Genomic DNA, 18468 nt, shown 5'->3' with positions numbered 1-18468 from the left:
GCCCGCCCGGGCTTGGGGTACTGGCCGGGGTTCGCCACATCCCCACCCCTCGGCGGAGTTCTCCCGGAACCGCGAGGGCCGGGTTCGGGGCGGGCCCGCGCCCCCCGCGCCCCCCGCCGGCCGCGCTCGGCTGTCTCCGCGCCCGGCGCTCGGCGGCGCTCGGCTGTCTCCGGCCGCTCGGCTCGGCGCTCGGCTCGGGTCCGCGGCCGCTGCGGCGCGGGGCATTTCTCCGCAGCTCGGCTCGCGGCCGCGCCCGCCCGGCCCGCGCCCATGCAGGCCATCAAGTGCGTGGTGGTCGGCGACGGGTGAGTGCGCGGCGCGGAGGCCGCGGGCCGGGCGGGGGCGGCCCCTGGGACGCGGCGGGGGTTAACGCACGGCTCCGGGGCGGGTACCGGCTCGGCCCGGGCGGGGCGGCTCTCCCCAACACCCTCCCGCCGACGCCCTTACCGCGCGCGCCCCGGGGCCGGGCAGGAGCGGGAGGGCGCGCCGGGGCGGGGTCCCGGCTGGCCGCGGGGCGCGGGCCTGCACCCGGGGCCCACCTGATGCTGCCCCGGGGCCGCCGCCTGGCCTCCGGGTGGGTGGGGCCGGGCCTCTCACCTGCACTGAGCCCCGCTCCGGTCCCACCCTCCCGGGGTGCCGGGGGCGCCTCCGGGCCGGCTCGCCCCGCCCTACCCGCTGGAGGTCTCCGCCTGCGGTTCGGGAGAGGGGGCGGCCCTGGCTGGCAGAGGGCTGGAGGCTCGGCCGGAGCAACGTGGGCTCGCCCTGTGTCCGCAGCGCCGTGGGGAAGACCTGCCTGCTCATCAGCTACACGACCAACGCCTTCCCGGGAGAGTACATCCCCACCGTGTGAGCACTCCGGGGGGCGGGTCTGGGCCGGCTGGCGCCGGGCTCCCCTGGCAGGGCGGAGGGGGGTGGTCTCGGCTTGTGGGGTGGGGCGAGGGTGCCGCCAAAGCTCGGGGTCCGGGCAGCCTGCGAGCCCTGGACCTGGGCTGACCATCGTGCTCTGCCCGGCAGTTTCGACAACTACTCCGCCAATGTGATGGTGGACGGGAAGCCGGTCAACCTGGGGCTATGGGACACTGCCGGGCAGGAGGACTACGACCGGCTGAGGCCATTGTCCTATCCCCAAACTGTAGGTGACAACAAGGCCAGCCGCAGGAGCTGGGTGGCTTGGGCGGGGCCCTGGAGGTCCTCCTGTGTGAGTGTGCAGGGAGCAGGGGCCCTTTGGAGGTCCTTGACCGCTCCCACCCGTGCCCCCCTCTCCCTTTCTCCCAAGGATGTCTTTCTGATCTGTTTCTCTCTGGTGAGCCCGGCGTCCTTTGAGAATGTCCGAGCCAAGGTAGGGCATTGCCCTTGGAGGGCATGTCTGGGGGAGAGCGGCTGGTCCCGAGGGCTTTCCCTGGCCGGGTGGGGCCTCTTACCTGAAGACCTCAGGTCATTTGTCCTTTGGAGGCAGAGGAGATCCCTGTTTTCTTTGGGTCTGAAGGTGACGGGGGGGGGGGGGTAGGGACAGAGGGGCAGAGGTGGGATAGAGGTGGCAGGGAGAGCTGATAGGCCCTTCAAACTTCCAGGTAGCATTTTTGTCCTTGGTCATTTCCCCACCAAGCCCACGGCCACTTCCTGAAGTAGGAAGGGTTCAGTGTGGGTCCAGGGACTGAGATGAAGGCACCCCTGGGAGCCATGGTCTCCTGCAGGCATAGCTGTGGGGGAACCCCTGGGTGTCAGGGTCAGAGCCTCCATCCCCACAGTGGTACCCAGAAGTGCGACACCACTGCCCCCACACGCCCATCCTCCTGGTGGGCACCAAGCTGGACCTCCGTGATGACAAGGACACCATTGAGCGTCTGCGGGACAAGAAGTTGGCACCGATCACCTACCCCCAGGGCCTGGCCATGGCCCGCGAGATCGGTGAGTGGGCACTGCGGGGCCCTCAGGTGAGGGCAGGAGAGAAGGGGCAGAGGCAGGCTCTGGAGGGCCCCCCACCAGTGCTGACCCCCTCCTCCCCCTCCTTGCATTCCCCCTCCCAGCCGCGCTGCCCCCCTCCCTTGCTGTGCTCCCCCCCCCCCTGCACTGACTCCCCTCCTCAGCATCCCCCCCACCCCGACTGCCCTCAGGCTCTGTCAAGTACCTGGAGTGCTCAGCCCTCACTCAGCGGGGCCTGAAGACGGTGTTTGACGAGGCCATCCGGGCTGTGCTCTGCCCGCCGCCTGTGAAAAAGCCGGGGAAGAAGTGCACGGTCTTCTAGAGGGTCTTCTAGAGGCTGCTTCGGGAGGGGCAGCCCCGCCCAGCCCTGGTTTGCTGTCGTGTTGACATGTCTGGTGTCCTTGAGTCTGCTGTGGGGGAGTGGTGTGGGTGGGGAGGGGGAAGAAGCATGGGGACGAGGCCACCGCTCCTGGGGACAGGGCTGGGGCAGTGGGGTCCTGTCTGCTCTGTCTCCTCTCTCTGGGGTTACAGCTCCAACTGTACCTGGACCCCACGGGAGGCTGGAAGGGAGCAGGGTCTCCCTCAGGCTGCAGGGGCGGGTCCAGGGCAGCCCCAGGATGGGCTTCCTGATGGGGGGAGGTGGGGGGGTCCTGTTCGAGCACCCCAGGATTGGGTGGCCCTTACTTCTTTTATACAATAAACGTTCTCCACCATCTCTCGGCTGTCTGGGTACCCTTCTCTCTGGCCTGGGGTGCTTTGTCCCTAACCTCCCCCATAGAGAGTGGAGTGAACTTGACCCTACACGCTGGGCAACAGGAGAAAAAGACCGCAGCTGACACAGCTTTGCTCAGCTGTGTCAGTCCCCAAACGATGGGACCCAGACCAAAGCAGGTGTAAGGGCACGTAGCCCCTTTGGGGTGAAGAAAGCCCCCGTTGTCCTGACCTGAGGCCTCCGAGAGGGGCACACCCCGGGGGTGGGGGCTGAGGTGGGCTCCAGTCAGCCGGCTCCCAGGTGTGGTGAGAGGACAGCCTGTAGTCAGGGCCCACCGAGCCCTACGGAGCCCCTGGCGGGACTGTGCTGGCAGCTGGTAGCCTCCCCCTGGCTCCCCGCCACCCACCAGGGCTGGAAGAGAAGAAGTCAGGAGGAAAGGCAGCCGATATAGAGAGAAGGGAGAGAAGAGGAGAGGAGGGAGCAGCAAGGGGCCAGTCTGTCATTGCTGAAGCCAGAGACAGTGGGAGGTGAGGCTGCCGTCAGCCTGGGAGGGCCCCGCAGTCCAGGAGCTTGGACTTCACCCCTGAGGCCGCAGGGCGCGCTCCAGGCAGACCCGTGATTAGAAAGCCCTGCTCCCCCGTGTGCTGCACAACAGGCGCGCCAGCTGCGAGATTTTGGGGAATGTGCTAGCCAGTTGTTCAAGAGCCTTTAGTAACTGTGTAAACTTGGGGTGCCTGGGGGCTCAGTGGGTTAAGCCTCTGCCTTCGGCTCAGGTCATGATCTCAGGGTCCTGGGATCTAGCCCTGCATCGGGCTCTCTGCTCAGCAGGGAGCCTGCTTCCCCCTCTCTCTCTGCCTCTCTGCCTGCTTGTGATCTCTGTCAAATAAATACATTAAAAAAACAAACAAACAGTCCAAAGACCCCTAATTGTTCTTGTACACGGGGCTATCACCTATGTTTGGGGTTATCTACGCCCAATGTGTCTGTGTAGCAAGGGTGCCACGTAAAGGTTGGGGAGCTCGGAGCCCGTGGGCAGCTCAGGCGGCTCGTCTTCTGACTCGGTTTCGGCTCTACTCGGGACCTCGAGCCCCGCGTCCAGCCCAGTGCCGTGAGCTCCACGCTCGGCAGGAAGTCTGCTTGAGGTTCTCTCTCTCCCTCTCCCCTGTCCCTGCTTTCACGCTCTGTCTCTCTAAAAATAAATGACTAAAAAAAAAAAAAAAAAAAAAAAGGTGGGAGACCGTGCATCTCTCCCCAACTCTGCCCTCAATGGTATCAAGTGTGGGAGTCTTTAGGCCGTGGGAACGGAGAGTTCTGCCACAGGACTTGATTGGCTATTCGTCGTGTAGGCTTAAAGCAACAACACACAAATGCAGATAAAACTCACAGGTGCCGTGTCTCGTGCACTCGGTGCTTTGTGAAGAACTCAAGAAGGTGAGAGAATGTTCTTCCCGCATTTGAAAACTCACCTGATTCAGCAAAGAAGCCTTTCAGCTCACCGGCAGATCATCGAAGCTCCAACGCCCACCTCTCTTGCCTCCCTTTCCGCTAACTCCTTACCTTACCAACAACACTTACGTCAGGGTTACGCCCGCAGAGTTGGTTGGTAAGAACTCCACTGCTTCTACCCCGACGGCCTCTGGACAGGGCCGAAGGCCATTCCTGGTCAAATGCGTCACCAAGCTTAGGAGCTGGCCTGGAAGGTCCTACCTCCCAGGCCCTGCCAGGGACCCGGCCGGATCTGAAAATCTTGGGCATGGGAGCCAGCCTGCCCCCTGGCCTGGGGTCTAAGCTGAATGGCACCTGCGTACCTGGGACTCATTCCCACACACGGCACTGGGCTCTGCATCTCTGGCCGCTTGCCAGCAGCTTAGAAATCAGTGTGCAGGTTAGGCAGAAGAATCGTGTTTATTGGAGAGATGGGGGGACAGCAGTGCACTCAGCATGGGGCCAGGGCGTGTCAGAGACTCAGGAAGCCAGGAAGCCCCCGTCCACCGGCACAGCGGAACCCGTGGTCATGCCGCTCCGGTCACTCAGCAGGAAAAGGATGGCGTCCACCACGTTCTCCACCTCTGCAGAGTGGAAGTCAGGGCATAACCAACGGAGGCTGACCTTCATCCTTCCCTCCCATGCCTCATCGAGGCAGGTACGAGGGCTCCTGCCTGACTCACCAGCAAACTTGCCAAGTGGGATTCGATCCAGCATGGTCTTGGCCTTCTGGGGGTTGCTCCAATTGGCCTGGCCCATGGGGGTCATCACCACCGTGGGGTTCACCGCGTTCACGCGGATCTACACCAGGATAGGCAGGAGGTCAGCAAGGCAGGCTAGGTGCCCAGGGCCGGGACGGGGGGGTGGGAGCTGGGTGATGGGAGGCATCCCAGCAGGGCTCACCTTGTGTGGCCCGAGCTCCAGGGCCATCGCCTTGGTCAGCATGTCCATGGCGCCCTTGGTGGAGCCTGTGATGTAAGGCGTGCCTTGAGCCTGAGCTGGCTGCAGGCTTGGGGGTCACCGGGGTCGGGGCTGGGGTGCAGCCGGGGGATCACTCACAGTAGACGCTATGGTTATTTATTGCACGCTGTGAGGCCTGGCTGGAGATGTTCACGATGGACCCTGGGGCTCCCCTAGCTATTAAGTCCCTGGCCACGATCTGGAATTGCAGAGGTAGCGTGAGGTAGAGTGAACTAGTCACCCACCATTCCCGCTCCTGCTCTGAAGGCAGCTCACCTGGGACACTTGGATGACAGCCCGTAGGTTCACGTTGAAGGACCTGGAGGCGGGTGGAGAGACCCTTGTCAGAGACTGGGGCTGCTGCTGCAGGGGCAGCCCTTGCCCTAGGGTTCCTCCACCCTGGCCAGCTCACGTGTCACACGCCTCCTTGGTGACCTCCAGGAAGGGCTGCAGCAGTGCCACGCCAGCGTTGTTCACCAGCAGGTCCACGGGCCCCAGGCTGCCCAGTGCCCGCTCTGTGGCCTCCCAGTCACTCAGGTCCACACACACGGGTTCCACCCCGGGGCACTGTGTGTGTGGGGGTGGGGGACACAGCTACCAGAGGCTCCATGCCCAAGGAGGGGCACAGCTGGGCCTCTGCCACAAGAGAACTTTCAGACAGACATAGGGAGAGATTGGAGGTCTCAGAGGATCCAGCTCCCTTCTTGGGGTTCAGAACCCCAGCCTGCTGAAGGAGGCGACAGAGGAGCTAACACGGCCCCTGGGCCCCCAGACATTTCAGGGCTTAGGGACCTGGAGGCTGGCCCGGCTCTGGCCAGTCCATTTCCTGCACCCCGGTGGCTCAGGCGCCGGGCCTGCAAAGCCTGAGAAAAAAGCCTGAGAAATGGCAAAGCAGCCACTTCGGCCTCCTTCCAAGCCCAGCGGGTGTCGCCGTTCTTCCGGACGCCGGGTGGCCAATGGAGGTCGAGCGCCCCGGGAGGGCTTGCGGAGGGTCCCTAGTCAGCCCCAGCGCCAGGCGCCTGCGCGTCCGGGCCCGACTTCCCCGCCGCCCCGCCCGCCTCCCGCGGCCCGCTGGGCGGGGACTAGGCGGCGCCTACCTTGCGGACCAGGCTGTCCAAGTCGGCCCGGGTCCGGCTCACGGCCACCACCCGCACACCCGCCGCGTGCAGCGCCTGGACAGTGGCGCGCCCGATGCCTGTGGGGAGCGCGGCTCAGCGTGGCGCACCCCCGGCACCGCGCCCCCGCCGCCCGCCGCCCCCGGACTCCGGCCGTCCGCGCCCCCCAACCCCGGCCGCCCCGCAGGTCCACCTTTGCCCGCCCCTGTGACGAGCGCCCGGCGGCCCGCGAGGCCCAGCTCCATGGTTAGCGTTTGGTCCCAGCGCCCTGCGGCCGCAACTCAGCAGGTGGGCGGGCACGGGGCGGGGCGCGGGGCGGCCAATCACAGGCCTGCGTCCGGGCTGGGGGCGGGGACATTAACATACCCCGCCCCCACCAGTGGGGAGACTCGGGAAAGGGAGGCCGCGCGGCAGGAGCGGCGGGTCCGCCCCGCGTGAGTCGGCTTCGCAGCGTCCGCGAGCGTGTCCCCGGCCCGGCTGGTTACTGGAGCGCAGACGTGGTCCTTCATGCCGGGAAGAACTGCAGCTACGTGCGAAGGGGAGAGCGCGGAGCTGGCGCTTCTCGTTTGGTTCCTGCAAATGAGTTCGGTGGGAACGATTGCGCGCCTCCTCCCCAGCCCCGGCCGGGAGCGGCTCGGGAGGGCTCCCTGGAGTGCCCGAGGGAGCGTTTGCACAACTGAGCCTGAAGAAGCCAACAAGATCCGCGTTGACCTTGAAGGGACCCCAAAGTCATCCAGGACCACTCACCTGCCACCACCAGCACTTACCAAAACTTGGGCCGGAGAAGAAGAGCTAGGATTGGGGTCATCGAGGTGCACGGTGGCCAGCAAGGGCAAGCATTGCTTCTAGAGGCTTTGGGGTCATTCACAGATACGTCTGTGAGCCCACATGCATACAGATACTTGTAAGATGCATACCGGTGCACTGTCTCCCCCATAAAAGCTGATTCGTTTAGCGGGTTATGGCAAAAAAGCTAGAACTGCCTGGAGTACCTTCTATGGCCCAAAGTGGGGTGGTTGCAGGGCCTCTGGGTCACTGGGGCTTTGGGCCCAAGTGGACAGGTTGGAGGAGAGGGTAGTGGGGCAGCCCGTGGCACACATCTGAGAAGCCCCCAGAGAATGGCCAAGTGAGTCCTCACCGCCAAGCCCTGAGGTCCCCACCCCTGGTGCCCCACAAACCCTGGCCTCCCCGCCAGAGGCCAAGGGAAGAGTGGCCCCCATCTGAAAGTCCTTCCTGAGAGGTACATCTATTTAGATCCCTTCTGTGGCTTTCCTTTGCCCCCAGAATGCTGTCTAAATCCTCTAACCTGTCCCGTGACCGTCAGTGAGCCAACTCTGGCACCAACCTTGCTGTGGGAGGCCCTGCAGGTGGGCTGGAAATGCCCTCAGCTCTCCCTACCCCCACTCCCAGCCCTGTGGGACCATTGCCTGCAGGACCCCACCCAGCCCCTCCTCCCTTGCATCCTTGCTCAGGGTTGGAGACTTCCAGTCCAGCTGAGTCCACCCCCTTAGGCCTCATCACCCCCCAGGTGTTCGGTGGGCACTGAAAGGTCCCCCACCAATGGGTCTGTGATTAAAGGAGCGAGACTGATACAAAGCGAAGGTCAAGCAAAGCTTTATTTCGTGCCAAGCATCGAGAATCGAACTGACCGGTCAGGGCCGTCCCTTGGAAAGAGGCGACCTCTCTCTGCCTTACAGACTAGCTTTTCAGAGCAAAGGCCATGTGGTTGGGCCTGGCCACGCACAGGTGGCCAGTGAAATTGTAACACACAGAGAAAGCTGCACAGTCCTGTTAGGTCACACATAAGTGACCAATTGAATTATAATTTACCCTAGTAGATATTTGAACTAGCCTATCACCTTGGTCAGAATTGTTGCCCAAAAAGCACGCAAAGGTGGGGCCCATACTCCTTGGTAGCTAGGGAGACAGTATGCGCCCCCACTGATTGGATACCTCCACCCGGCCTGACCCACCCTTGTATTTGGGCTTTGTCACCTGGGACTGGTTTCCTGGGCTTGCTTTTAAGTAAGTCCCCTGGCGGGGGGGTGGGGTGGGGGGTGGGGCAGGGTCAGTTAAGTTTTACTGCATAAACAACAAAATGACTGTTTAATCCAAGATGGAATCGCTCTGGCTAAACAGGCCCTTACAGGGACTTGACTCTGGTGAGCGTGGGGGAACCTGGCAGGGTGTGCAGAGCTCCTTGCCTGGACTCCGGCCAGAGACAGAAGGCAGGGCAGCAGCTTCGGACCCTTGCCCAGCTCAGGCCTCCTTCCACGGAGGGGTCTTTCGAGGGGAGGTGGGCCTGGAGGTGGAGTTGGATTCCTTTGGGCTGGATAAACTCCACTGGTCCAGCACCCCACCCCCACCCCAACGGGCCTGAGCGCTCTGTCCCACCTCCCGGAGGGAGGGTCTACATCCGGTCCAGATCCCCCACCCGACCTCTCTGACCCGCGGTGGTCGCAGCAGTGGGGCGGGGCTGAAGGGCGGGCCAGAGCCTCCCCGGGAGGGAAGGGGCTGTAGGCTGCCCTGTGCCCTCTGGACTTTGGCCTCGCCCAGGGCCGATTGGGTGTTTGGGGGGATGGGCCTGGACAGCAAGAATCTCCTCTGTGTGAGCAATTGGTGCCCTTCAGCCACAAGGCAGGGCCAGCGGTGGAGCCCGGCTGGCTCTCGGATGTGCCCCTTCACTTCACGGAAGGTGAGATGTGTGCCCTCCCTCCCTGATCCTCTCCTCCCAGCCTCGCGGCTGCCGCTCCGAAACCCTGGCGCGCACTGGACCCAGGAGAATGGCCTCCGTTTGTTTAGGCAAATCCAACCAGCACAGCGGACACAGTGGGCGGGGGCGGCCGGGGCGGGTTTCCAGGCGGCGCGGGTGCGGACGGGGAGCGTGGCCAGGTGCGGAGTCTGGACCGGAGAGGGGCTGGTGGGGCGGGAGGGTTGAGGGCGCCTCGGGCGCGCAGGCGGGGGCGGGGCGGGGCCTCGGGCGTGCGGGCGCGGGGGCGGGGCCTCGGGCGTGCGGGCGGGGCCTCGGGCGTGCGGGCGTGTCCGGGCGGGGCCTGGCGGGAGGGCGCCCGCGCCGCGCGCTCTAGGAGGCTAGGTACCCGGCGTCCACGAGGATGCCCGAGCCGCTGGTGGAAGCGCTGCGGTCGCTGAGCAGGAAGAGGATGCTGTTGACCACGTCCTCCATCTCTGCGGGGAACGGCGCGGGGCAGTGGGGGCAGGCGGGGTCAGCGCGGCGCGCCCGGGCCGTCCCGGCCGCCCCGGCCGCACCTCGCTGGTCGCTCCCCACAGCCCCGCTGACCTGCAAACTTCCGCAGCGGGTGCCGCTCCTTCAGCTTCCGGGCAAAGTCGGGGTCCGTCAGGACTCTCTGGCTCATGGCCGTCGGCACCACCGTGGGGTTCACAGAGTTTACCCGAATCTAGCCCCCGGGGGGTCCAAGCAGGCCTCAGCAGGTAGATGAGCCCCGCCCCCACAGCCCCTGGGCACCTCCCCCCACACCTGCAGAACTTGCTCTCTGCGTTCAGTCCATCGCTGACCCCACTGCCCAGAGCCTTGGGTAGGCCTCAGGCCTCTCCCATGCCCTCTGCTGCCCATTGCCATTGCCATCCCGAAGTCCTGCTCCCCAGCACCTACCAAGTCCCGACCTTCTGTGACTCCCCGACCCCTGTTCCCCAGGTACCCCCTCCCATGCCCACCTTGTATGGCCCCAGTTCTGCAGCCATGACTTTGGTGAGTGCCGTCATTGCGCCCTTGGTGGAGCCTGTGGAGGGCAGACAGCCCTGAGGACCCATTAGGGATTCCTCCTCCTTTGCACAGAGGCTAAGCCCCAGAGCCCAGCGTCTGCCTGGAAAGGGGGGGTACAGGCTGGGCAGAGGGACTCACTGTAGACAGCTAGGTTTGGGAAGGTGACGTGGGCCACCATGCTGGACACATTGACAATGGAGCCGGGCACTCCTCGTTGGATCATGCCCCGGGCCACGATCTAGAAGCCAGGAAAGAGGCAGCCTGACCCCAGGACACTTCCACCTGGGCCTTGTCATTGCTGGGCCTTGTCCTCCCTCTGGCTCACCTGGGACACCTGGACCACAGAGCGCAGGTTCACGTTGAAGGTCCTGGGGGAGGGCAGAGAGTCAGATGGTCCGTGGCCACACCTGCCCCACGTCCCCAGCAGCCCCTCCCCAGTCTACCTGCTCTCCTACTCCCCACCTGTCGAAGACGTCTTTGGTGACCTCCAGGAAGGGCTGCGTCAGCAGCGTGGCAGCGTTGTTCACCAGCAGGTCCACGGGGCCCACGTTGCCCAGTGCCCGCTCCGTGGCCTCCCAGTCACCCAGGTCCACACACACGGTCTCTATCCCAGGGCACTGTGGAGAAGCATTGGTCAGCGATCAAGGAGGTAGTACGGCAGGCTCCGGAGGCACCCGGAGGGCGTGGGGGGCAGGCTCGGGCCACGGCGGGGGTGCGTGCCTCACCTGCTCGGAGAGGCTCACCAGGTCCATGTTGGTGCGGCTCACGGCGATCACTGCGGTGCCCAGCGCGTGCAGGGCCTTCACAGTGTCTCTCCCGATCCCTGCAGGGGTACACTGGTGAGGAGATGGCCCAGGACATCTGGGTCAAGCCTGAGGACCGAGGCTGCAGCCCCCTCTGCTCGGAAAAGGGAATGAGAAGGTGCTGGGCAGAGAGTGGGCACCAGGGGGACGTGGTACCAGGTCTGAGCCTGGCTCCTGCTGAGGGAGGCCCCCGAGGAGCTCCTGCCCACCAGACCCATGGAAGAGGCCCTGGCTGGATCTCTGAGCTTGAGGGCCACCATCTGGGGCAATGGTCTTGCCTTCCTATCCCAGGGCAGCCTGCCGGGCTCTCAGGTCCAGGGGCTGTCGGGGCGGCAGTGAGGGGATGATTGCTGGCGGGTTGGTCCGTGACAGGCATGGAGGGACTCAGACCCCAACACAAACCTGGGAGGCCTTGCGCCCCACCTTCCTCTCTGGCTCGGCCCCTCCGACACCCTTACCCGCCCTGCTCACACCCACCTTTCCCTGCCCCGGTCACCAGGGCCCGCCTGCCGCTGAAGTTCAGCCACATGGTACTGTCTCTGAGCCTCTGTCCAGTGGGAGAGGAGGGCACGGAGGTTTTAAAGGCCCGGGGCGGGCCGTTCTGGGGGTGTCCAGGAAGGGAGGTTGGGGGCACGGGGCAGGGGCGGGGCACCACGGCAGCTTCTGTTTCCTTGTTCACAGGGATCTGCTGCCCTCCTGACACACAACCTGAAGGTGCTGGCCAAATGCCCCACCCTGAGTTTTGAAAAAGGAAATTAAAAAAAAAAACAACCGTGGACCGGGGGCATGCCCTTCTTGGCCGGCTGGGGGAAGATGGCCCGGAGCTGACCCCCGCGAGCCCTGGGGCCGGCATCGCTGCACGGTAGTGCAGGCATACTGGGCTTGGGGCTGGTCTCCCGCCCTGCTGACCCTACTCCACCATGGCCCCTTTCTGGGGGCCGCTGTAGCTCCAGAGTCTTCCTCACGCATCCCTGGTCAGCCAGGACTCCTGCCCCTCGGGCCTCCGAGCACAGTGCTCAGCCCTGTCCACAGGTGTGGCCGCCCTGAGGTGTCCCCTCTTCCCTCTCAGGTGTGGCTCTGGGAGTTGGGGGTTGGTCCTCTCCTTCCCCAGCTGTTTTCTTTTTGTTCCCCTCCCTCCCCCTTTTAGAATTTCATCTCAGCACAAATTGGCAGACTCTTCCCGGTGCCAAAGGACTTGCTGTGGGCTTCTCCTTCGTGGCACCGATCCCCGTGTCTTCTTTTTTTTTCTTTGGACAGAGAGAGATCACAGTAGGCAGAGAGGCAGCCAGAGGGCGAGGGGGAAGCAGGCTCCCCGCTGAGCAGGGAGCCCGATGCGGGGCTCCATCCCAGGACCCTGAGATCATGACCTGAGCCAAAGGCAGAGGCTTTAACCCACTGAGCCACCCAGGCGCCCCGATCCCTGTGGATTCTGATGGCCATTCCACTTCTGGGGCTGAGTCCAAGGGCCTGTCCCAAGCGTCTTCCAGTCCTGTGCCATAGGCCTCACAGGACCAAAGCTACTGTCCAGAGGTCCGGAGTTCAGGGCAGGGCCATGACACCTTCACCAGGCCCCTCCAGGTGTGACCCTGACACACAGGCGGGCCCTTGCTGCCTCTCCCTCACCCGGGCCTGGCCGGACCCCAGGTGTGGTCCCAGGAAGAGAGGCTCCTGTCCTAAAGCGCATCCGGCCTCTCTGAGACCTCTGCTCCCTGGGGCCCCGGTGGGCTTGCCCTCTGCCACACGTCCTTGACCTTGTCAGTCATCAGGCAGTCCAGTGGAGGAAATCATTGCCCTGGGCATGACACAGCACACACAGTCTGGCTTTCTACCCAGCCGCTTGTTAGAAATCCCTTCCCATGAGGGATGCCGGGTGCCGGCTATGGGGGAGGAACAGTCGATCCCGTGCACAGCGAGGCCTTCAAAATGCGGGTTGGAGCAGTGCCTGGGAAGCACGTTTGTGCAGCGCAGGGGTGAGCCGTCGTCTACTGTGGGACCCGCAGGTCTCATCCAGGATCCCCAGGATGGAGGGCACAGACTCCACCCCTCCCAGAGCCCTGGCCTGCAGGACGGCCCCCAGTCCCCACCCGCCCTTGCCTGCTCTGCTCCCAGAAGGCCTTCTGGGGAGTGTTCCCCAAACACGCACAGGTTAAAAGCACCTCCCTGCTTCTGTTAACCCACACCCCCAACTGGAACCCCACACCGTGCGTTCTGTCCCTCCAAGGCCGCCAGCACATTCCAGACACAGTTCAAATGCTACAGGTATTGTTTATTTTTAAATAATTCGGGATTGCAAGGCTGCGAAAGCTTTTCTCCCCCTGCGCCATTTGAGAGTAAAACGAGCATCCCATCACCCCCAAGTAGCTTCTGGTCTGCTTCCTTCAAACACAGACGTTATCCCACATGCACACATGCATGCACACGTGCTAGCCCCGAGACTAGCACCACGAGTCCCCCGTGTGTGCTCAGCTCCCACTCAGGTCCTACAAATTACCCCAGTGCTGGTCTTTTTAAAAAGAGTGGCTTCATCGAGGTATAATTGACGGGCCCTGCCAGCAAACATTCCACTGAGTAAATTCTAAAGATCCAATCGGCTTTTTCAATCCATTTTGGGCAGGGATCTTCCCATCTAGAGGTAGAGAGGAGCTCCCATGAGCGGCAGAAAAGGAGAGGTTTCTAAAGGCAGAGAGGGACTGGGAAAAAGGAAGTTATTGGCAAAGGATGCCTTGCTTCAGACGAGGGGCTCTTGAAGGGGGAAGACATATCTGAGTGTTGACCGGGACCATCCCAGCTTCACTGGTTCAAGGGTCCCTGACGTGAGTTACTACAGTTTGGGCCCGTGTTTTTTTTCTCCTCTCCTCCCTTCCCCTCCTCCCCGCTCCCCTCTCCTTCCCATGCTTCTTTTTTAAGATTTTATGTATTTATTCACCTCAGAGAGACAGCACGAGCAGGGCGAGTGGCAGGCAGAGGGAGAAGCAGACTTCTGGCTGAGCAGGGAGCCTGATGGGGGGTTCGATCCCAGGACCCGGGGATCATGACCTGAGCCCAAGGCACATGTTCAACCAACTGAGCCACCCATGTCCCTGGGCCCGTGGTTTTCTTTTTAGCAACACGGAACGCCACAGATTAAACTTGTACAATTTGCATAGGCAAACCCCATGAAGCCATCCCTACAGTCAAGGTCACACGCACGGGAGTCACCTCCCCAGGTTCCGGCACCCAGTTCTCGTGTTTGCAGTGAGACCTGCCCCCACAGCGTCCTGGGCTCCGTGCCTGGAGTCACTCTCTCCTCTCGCCTGAAACTCCCTGTCAGCTCTGTGTAGGGAAAGTGTCCAGTCCAGGCTCGCCTGTGGTTAGGGGTGGCCCGTTGCTCTCATCCCCCTCACACTCCAGATCACTCCTCAGTCTTTCCTCGACCTTTACGACCTTGGCATTTCTGGAGCCTGGAGGTCAGTTCCTTTTTAGAAAGTCCCTCAGCTGGGGCTTGCCCGGTGTTCCTCCGAGGTGAGGTGCCCCGTGTCCCCGTCAGGGAGGGGCGCCATCGGCCACTGCCTCGCACGGACCTGTCTCACCGCTGGCCGTGTTAGCTTGATCGAGGGTGTCAGCTTTGACCACATCGGGCACAGCACTGTCCCTGTGCCTCACATCTGCCCTCCTAACCTTAGGCAAACCGTCCCCTGGGGCCAGGGTCCCACGTCCCCGGTGTCCCTCCGCCCCGCCTGAAGCGCCACCGCGCACGCCACCAAACCTCCAAGTAGAGCCCGCGGTGACCTGCGACTCAGAGTCCAGCCGACAGCGCGGCCAGACGCGTGTCCCCCAGACACGCTGGCACCCACTCTGGGCGGCGACGGGCGGGAGGGCAGAACGGCCGGCGTGCACAAGCGATGAGGGGGGACGACAGCTCTTGTCGCAAGTACCGTCCACCTCATGGCTCTCCACGCCCGGGCGCCTCGCCCGCTGGAGGGAGAGCCCGGCCGGGTGACCTTCTGACTACCGCCCCGACGCGTGGCAGGCGCCACCAGCGGGTCTTGGGGACGGGTGGCACCCCGGGACCCCGCGCCGTCCCTGAGCTCAGGAAGCCCCGCGGCCGCCCCCACCACACGCTTGGCCCCAGAGAGGAGCCCGAGGCGGAGTCGGCTCTGCAAGGGGCGCTGAGTCGGGCACCCCCGGGCTCCCCGCGCTGGGGGGGGGGGCGGGTCTCCGGGCCGGGCCTGCCTCGCTGCGCCCTAGGCGCCCCCCTGCCCCGCCGCGTTTCCAGGTGGTGCGGGCGGCCAGGGGCCCAGGGCGCGGGGCAAAGCTCCGGCGGCCGCCGCCCTGCTGCCCTCCGGGGTCCGGCTCTGCCTGGCGAGCCCCGCGGACGGCGGTCTCCGCGCTCCTTGCGTCGCCCCCGCCGGCTCCCACGCCCTCAGCGGCCGCTCCACGCAGACGCCTCGGCGCGTCTGCGGCCCCAGATCAGCGAGAGCGCGCAGTGTGGCCGCCGCCACTTCCCGAACTCCGGCTCCGCACGGCCCCCAGCCTGCCCGGACCGGGGTGAGCGCGGCCAGAGTGGGGGCGCGGGCCGAGCGCCAGGACGACCCCAGCCGCTCGGGAGGCGCTCAGGCTTCCTCGGACGCTGGGCTCCTGGGACACCTAGTGGGGCAGCGGGCGCGCCCGTCTGTCCCGCCCCCGAGTTCCAGGTCCTGCTTTAGCACTTGGTGCTGCCGCTTTGACAATAGTCCCGGGGGGCTCGAGGGGTCCGTTCGCACCATCACTGGGGTGGGGGGGAGACTGTATCCGCAGAGGCCCCGCGCTCCTTCCAGGACAACCTCGGACACTTTCCTCACCAGGCCTTGGGCTGGGGCCGCCCCTTCCCCTGTGTCTCCAGCACCAGGAGAAGCAGCCAGCTCAGCCCCCGTCCCCGCCGCGGCCTGCTGGGGAGCAGAGACGCACGTCTGGCCCACCGGGCCCAAGAGAGACCCGGGGTCCAGCCTGCTGTGGGCTCCCAGCTGCTGCCAGAGTCTCTCCAAGCCTGGGACCCAGAGGCCACGAGGGCCGACCAGCAGAGGCTCCAACAGGCGGCAGACCCTGAGGAGCCAGGACACAGGGCAGTCTGAGGGCCTCCCACAGCCTCATGCATGCCCCCCAGACCCCCCACAGGCACAGCACGCACCACACACTCACATGCACACCATACACGCCAGTGCACACGCTCGCCCTGATGTCTGCATTGTGGCTTGTTTTCTACCCCCGAGATTCTGGTTTTGGGTTTTTTTTTTTTAATATATATATTTTATTTATTTAACAGAGAGAGAGAGAGAGAGAGAGACAGAGATCACAAGTAGGCAGAGAGGCAGGCAAAGAGAGAGAGGAGGAAGCAGGCTCCCCGCTGAGCAGAGAGCCCGATGCAGGGCTTGATCCCAGGACCCTGAGATCATGACCTGAGCCGAAGGCAGAGGCTCAACCTGCTGAGCCCCCAGGCGCCCTGAGATTCTGGGGTCTTCAGTCTCCCGAATCAGCCGTCCAGGGGCTGCCCTCCACTCCAACAGGCCGTGGAGGCCTTCCCAGGGATGCGGCTGAGGCGACAATGTGAGAGCACCCGCACCCCAGGGCAGGGTGCGAAGGGTCTCCCGTGCCCAGATCAGGGCCGATGGAGCAAAGACTTGCCAAGTGCCTGGCAGCGGCCCAGGCCCCTGCACGCGCTCATCGAAGTCTCGGAAAGGAAGGTCTTTGGCCCCTCCCTGAGCGACCCGTGGAACCATCACAGCCCGGCTTGTGCTCTGGGCTTGGGACCCACCCAGAAAGGGACCATGAAACAGGCCCCCAAAACGGTGTGTCCCATGCTGCGGCAGGCTGCCGGTGCATGGAGCCCCCGCCCAAGGCTGGGGCCAGGCACAGGTGCTCACCCGCCTTGCCCCAGCTTGCGTGGCGGACCCCAGCCCTCGCAGACTGTGTGTCGTGGAAAATTAACTACAGGGGCCTAGCCCTTGCCACTGTTCCTGGGACAGGATCTCCAGGCCCCTGCCGGGTCCTGCCCAACGGGCGTGTCTAGACTTTCCTGGGAGCCTGGGCACAGGGTAGTCTCGGATGTGATCTTCGCTGGGGGCTCAGGGCCTGACCTCTGGCGGGATCTGGAGTCTAGGCGTCGGCCGGCCACACAGGCAGTAGGTGATGGAGCCCCCAAGCCCCTGGACACCAAGGGTTCAGGCAAGCCTCCCTGGTTGGCAATATTCTGTGGGCGTTGTCACAGGTCAGGACCCCCAGCGGGAAGAGACAGTCGGAGGTTGGCCCCTCCCAGGTGCCACCCTCTGTCTCTCCCTTTGGTGATTTTCCATATCCATTTGGTGTAACAAAACTGTAACTCTAAGTACATCTTCTTGACACCAGTGGATCATTCTAGTGACTTATGGAAACTGAGGATGTCTGGGGGTCCCCTGCATTTGTACCCAGCTGGTCTGCAGGGAGGATGGCCCTGGGGACCCCTGAGCTTGCCACTGGTATCTGAGATGAGGGTTGTCTCCTGGGGACGTCCCCAGGGCTGCCACTGGCTAAGCTCCTGTGCCACAGGCCAAAGCTGTAACCTCAGGGGCTTGATGTAAGGACACCTTCACTGGCCGGGGCCAGCCTTGCAGGGACTCCGCTCCCGCCGTGGCCGGGGCGGCCAGCCGTGCAGGGACTCCGGCTGGTGCAGGCTCCACTGCCTCGTAGCTGTGACATCTGGACCCTGGTCGTCACAAGAGGCAGCTGTCATGCTCTGTACCAACTCTTGGTGACACACATTCCTTTGCCCGTGGCCAGGGCTGGGATGAGTCTCTTGGTCCCACCTGCACTTAGAGCCACTGGGGCAAGTCAGGGAGCAGCTGAACGTTCTCCACTGCACCTGGCCCATCCGGCTGCCTCTACTGATTGCGGACAGAGAGGACACACACATGCCATCGTCACTCACTCCCACAAACAGCCTCTCTGAGCTTCCCAGTGACCGCCCACAGTTCCCAGTCCTTCTCACCTCCCGTTGTCTCTGCAAACCCTCAGTGCCGGCCCTCCTCCCTCCTAGCCAATGGCCTGCAGCACATAGCCCGTCCAGTCTCCTCTCCCAGCCCTGTCCCCCTGGAGGATCCCCCCCTTCACGAGTGACCCTTCCCTCCTGGCGTCCCGCAGCCTCCCCAGGAGCCTCTCGCTGCTGCACCCATAGCTTGCTATCGTCTCTCTCTCTCTTTTTTTTTTTAAGATTTTATTTATTTACTTGACAGAGATCACAAGTAGGCAGAGAGGCAGACAGAGAGAGAAGGGGAAGCAGGCTCCCCGCTGAGCAGAGAGCCCAATGTGGGGCTCGATCCCAGGACCCTGAGATCATGACCTGAGCCGAAGGCAGAGGCTTTAACCCACTGAGCCACCCAGGTACCCCAACTATTGTCTCTTCTTAAAAGCAACCCAGGGATGCCCAGGTGGCTCTGTGGGTTAGGTGTCTGCTTTCAGCTCAGGTTATGATCTCAGGGTCCTGGGATCGAGTCCCACATCGGGCTCCCTGCTCAGTGGGGAGCCTGCTTCTCCCTCTTCCACTCTACCTGCTTGTGCTCTCTCTTTCTCTCTGTGAAATGAATAAATAAAATCTTTTTAAAAACAAAACAAAACCAAAAAACCAACCCAGGAATGTGCCGAAAAACTCCTTGAGAAGAAGTTGTCCTCACCAGCTGCTGCCCCAGAAAACCCGTGTGAATGGAGTTCCTGTGTCCAGCCCCAGCGGTGCCCCCAGGC

The 18468-nt window shown here is 63.6% G+C and overlaps 3 protein-coding genes and 1 long non-coding RNA gene across 8 annotated transcripts; 2 read left to right on the top strand and 2 right to left on the bottom strand.

Moving 5' to 3' along the window:
* Positions 1–164: 164 nt before the first annotated feature.
* On the top strand, positions 165–2570 carry RAC3 (Rac family small GTPase 3). 2 transcript variants are annotated; one of them, XM_032870357.1, is made up of 6 exons: positions 165–305; positions 775–846; positions 1015–1132; positions 1277–1339; positions 1749–1912; positions 2115–2175. In XM_032870357.1, exons 1-6 carry the CDS (start codon positions 271–273, stop codon positions 2173–2175), a joined length of 513 nt encoding a protein of 170 aa, XP_032726248.1. In that variant the 5' UTR covers positions 165–270. The 2 variants fall into 2 exon arrangements, with proteins under 2 accessions (XP_032726248.1, XP_032726246.1); XM_032870355.1 differs by having other exon boundaries at positions 170–305; positions 1749–1908; positions 2115–2570.
* A 1960-nt stretch (positions 2571–4530) lies between these two features.
* On the bottom strand, positions 4531–6488 carry LOC116875159 (L-xylulose reductase). The gene is made up of 8 exons (XM_032870352.1): positions 6389–6488; positions 6178–6275; positions 5493–5647; positions 5357–5399; positions 5180–5279; positions 5024–5088; positions 4804–4921; positions 4531–4704 (listed from the first exon to the last, which is right to left on the bottom strand). Exons 1-8 carry the CDS (start codon positions 6438–6440, stop codon positions 4601–4603), a joined length of 735 nt encoding a protein of 244 aa, XP_032726243.1. The 5' UTR covers positions 6441–6488; the 3' UTR covers positions 4531–4600.
* Positions 6489–8844: 2356 nt separating this feature from the next.
* LOC116875158 lies at positions 8845–11508 on the top strand. 4 transcript variants are annotated; one of them, XR_004384157.1, is made up of 3 exons: positions 8845–8890; positions 10767–10858; positions 11422–11508. It is a non-coding gene; the product is annotated as an uncharacterized LOC116875158 (long non-coding RNA). The 4 variants fall into 4 exon arrangements; XR_004384155.1 differs by lacking the exon at positions 8845–8890 and adding an exon at positions 9040–9087; XR_004384156.1 differs by lacking the exon at positions 8845–8890 and adding an exon at positions 9889–9922.
* LOC116875157 (carbonyl reductase [NADPH] 2-like) lies at positions 9246–11270 on the bottom strand. Its single transcript, XM_032870351.1, has 8 exons — positions 11218–11270; positions 10663–10760; positions 10400–10554; positions 10263–10305; positions 10076–10175; positions 9889–9953; positions 9494–9611; positions 9246–9381 (listed from the first exon to the last, which is right to left on the bottom strand). The coding sequence occupies exons 1-8, from the start codon at positions 11267–11269 to the stop codon at positions 9278–9280; spliced, it is 735 nt and encodes a 244-aa protein (XP_032726242.1). The 5' UTR covers position 11270; the 3' UTR covers positions 9246–9277.
* Positions 11509–18468: the final 6960 nt, after the last annotated feature.

This window comes from Lontra canadensis, unplaced genomic scaffold, assembly GCF_010015895.1.
Source record: "Lontra canadensis isolate GAN:19392208 unplaced genomic scaffold, GSC_riverotter_1.0 scaffold41, whole genome shotgun sequence".
NCBI lineage: Eukaryota > Metazoa > Chordata > Mammalia > Carnivora > Mustelidae > Lontra > Lontra canadensis.
Note: the sequence above shows the minus strand (reverse complement) of the source record. Positions and strands in the feature narration are given on the sequence as shown.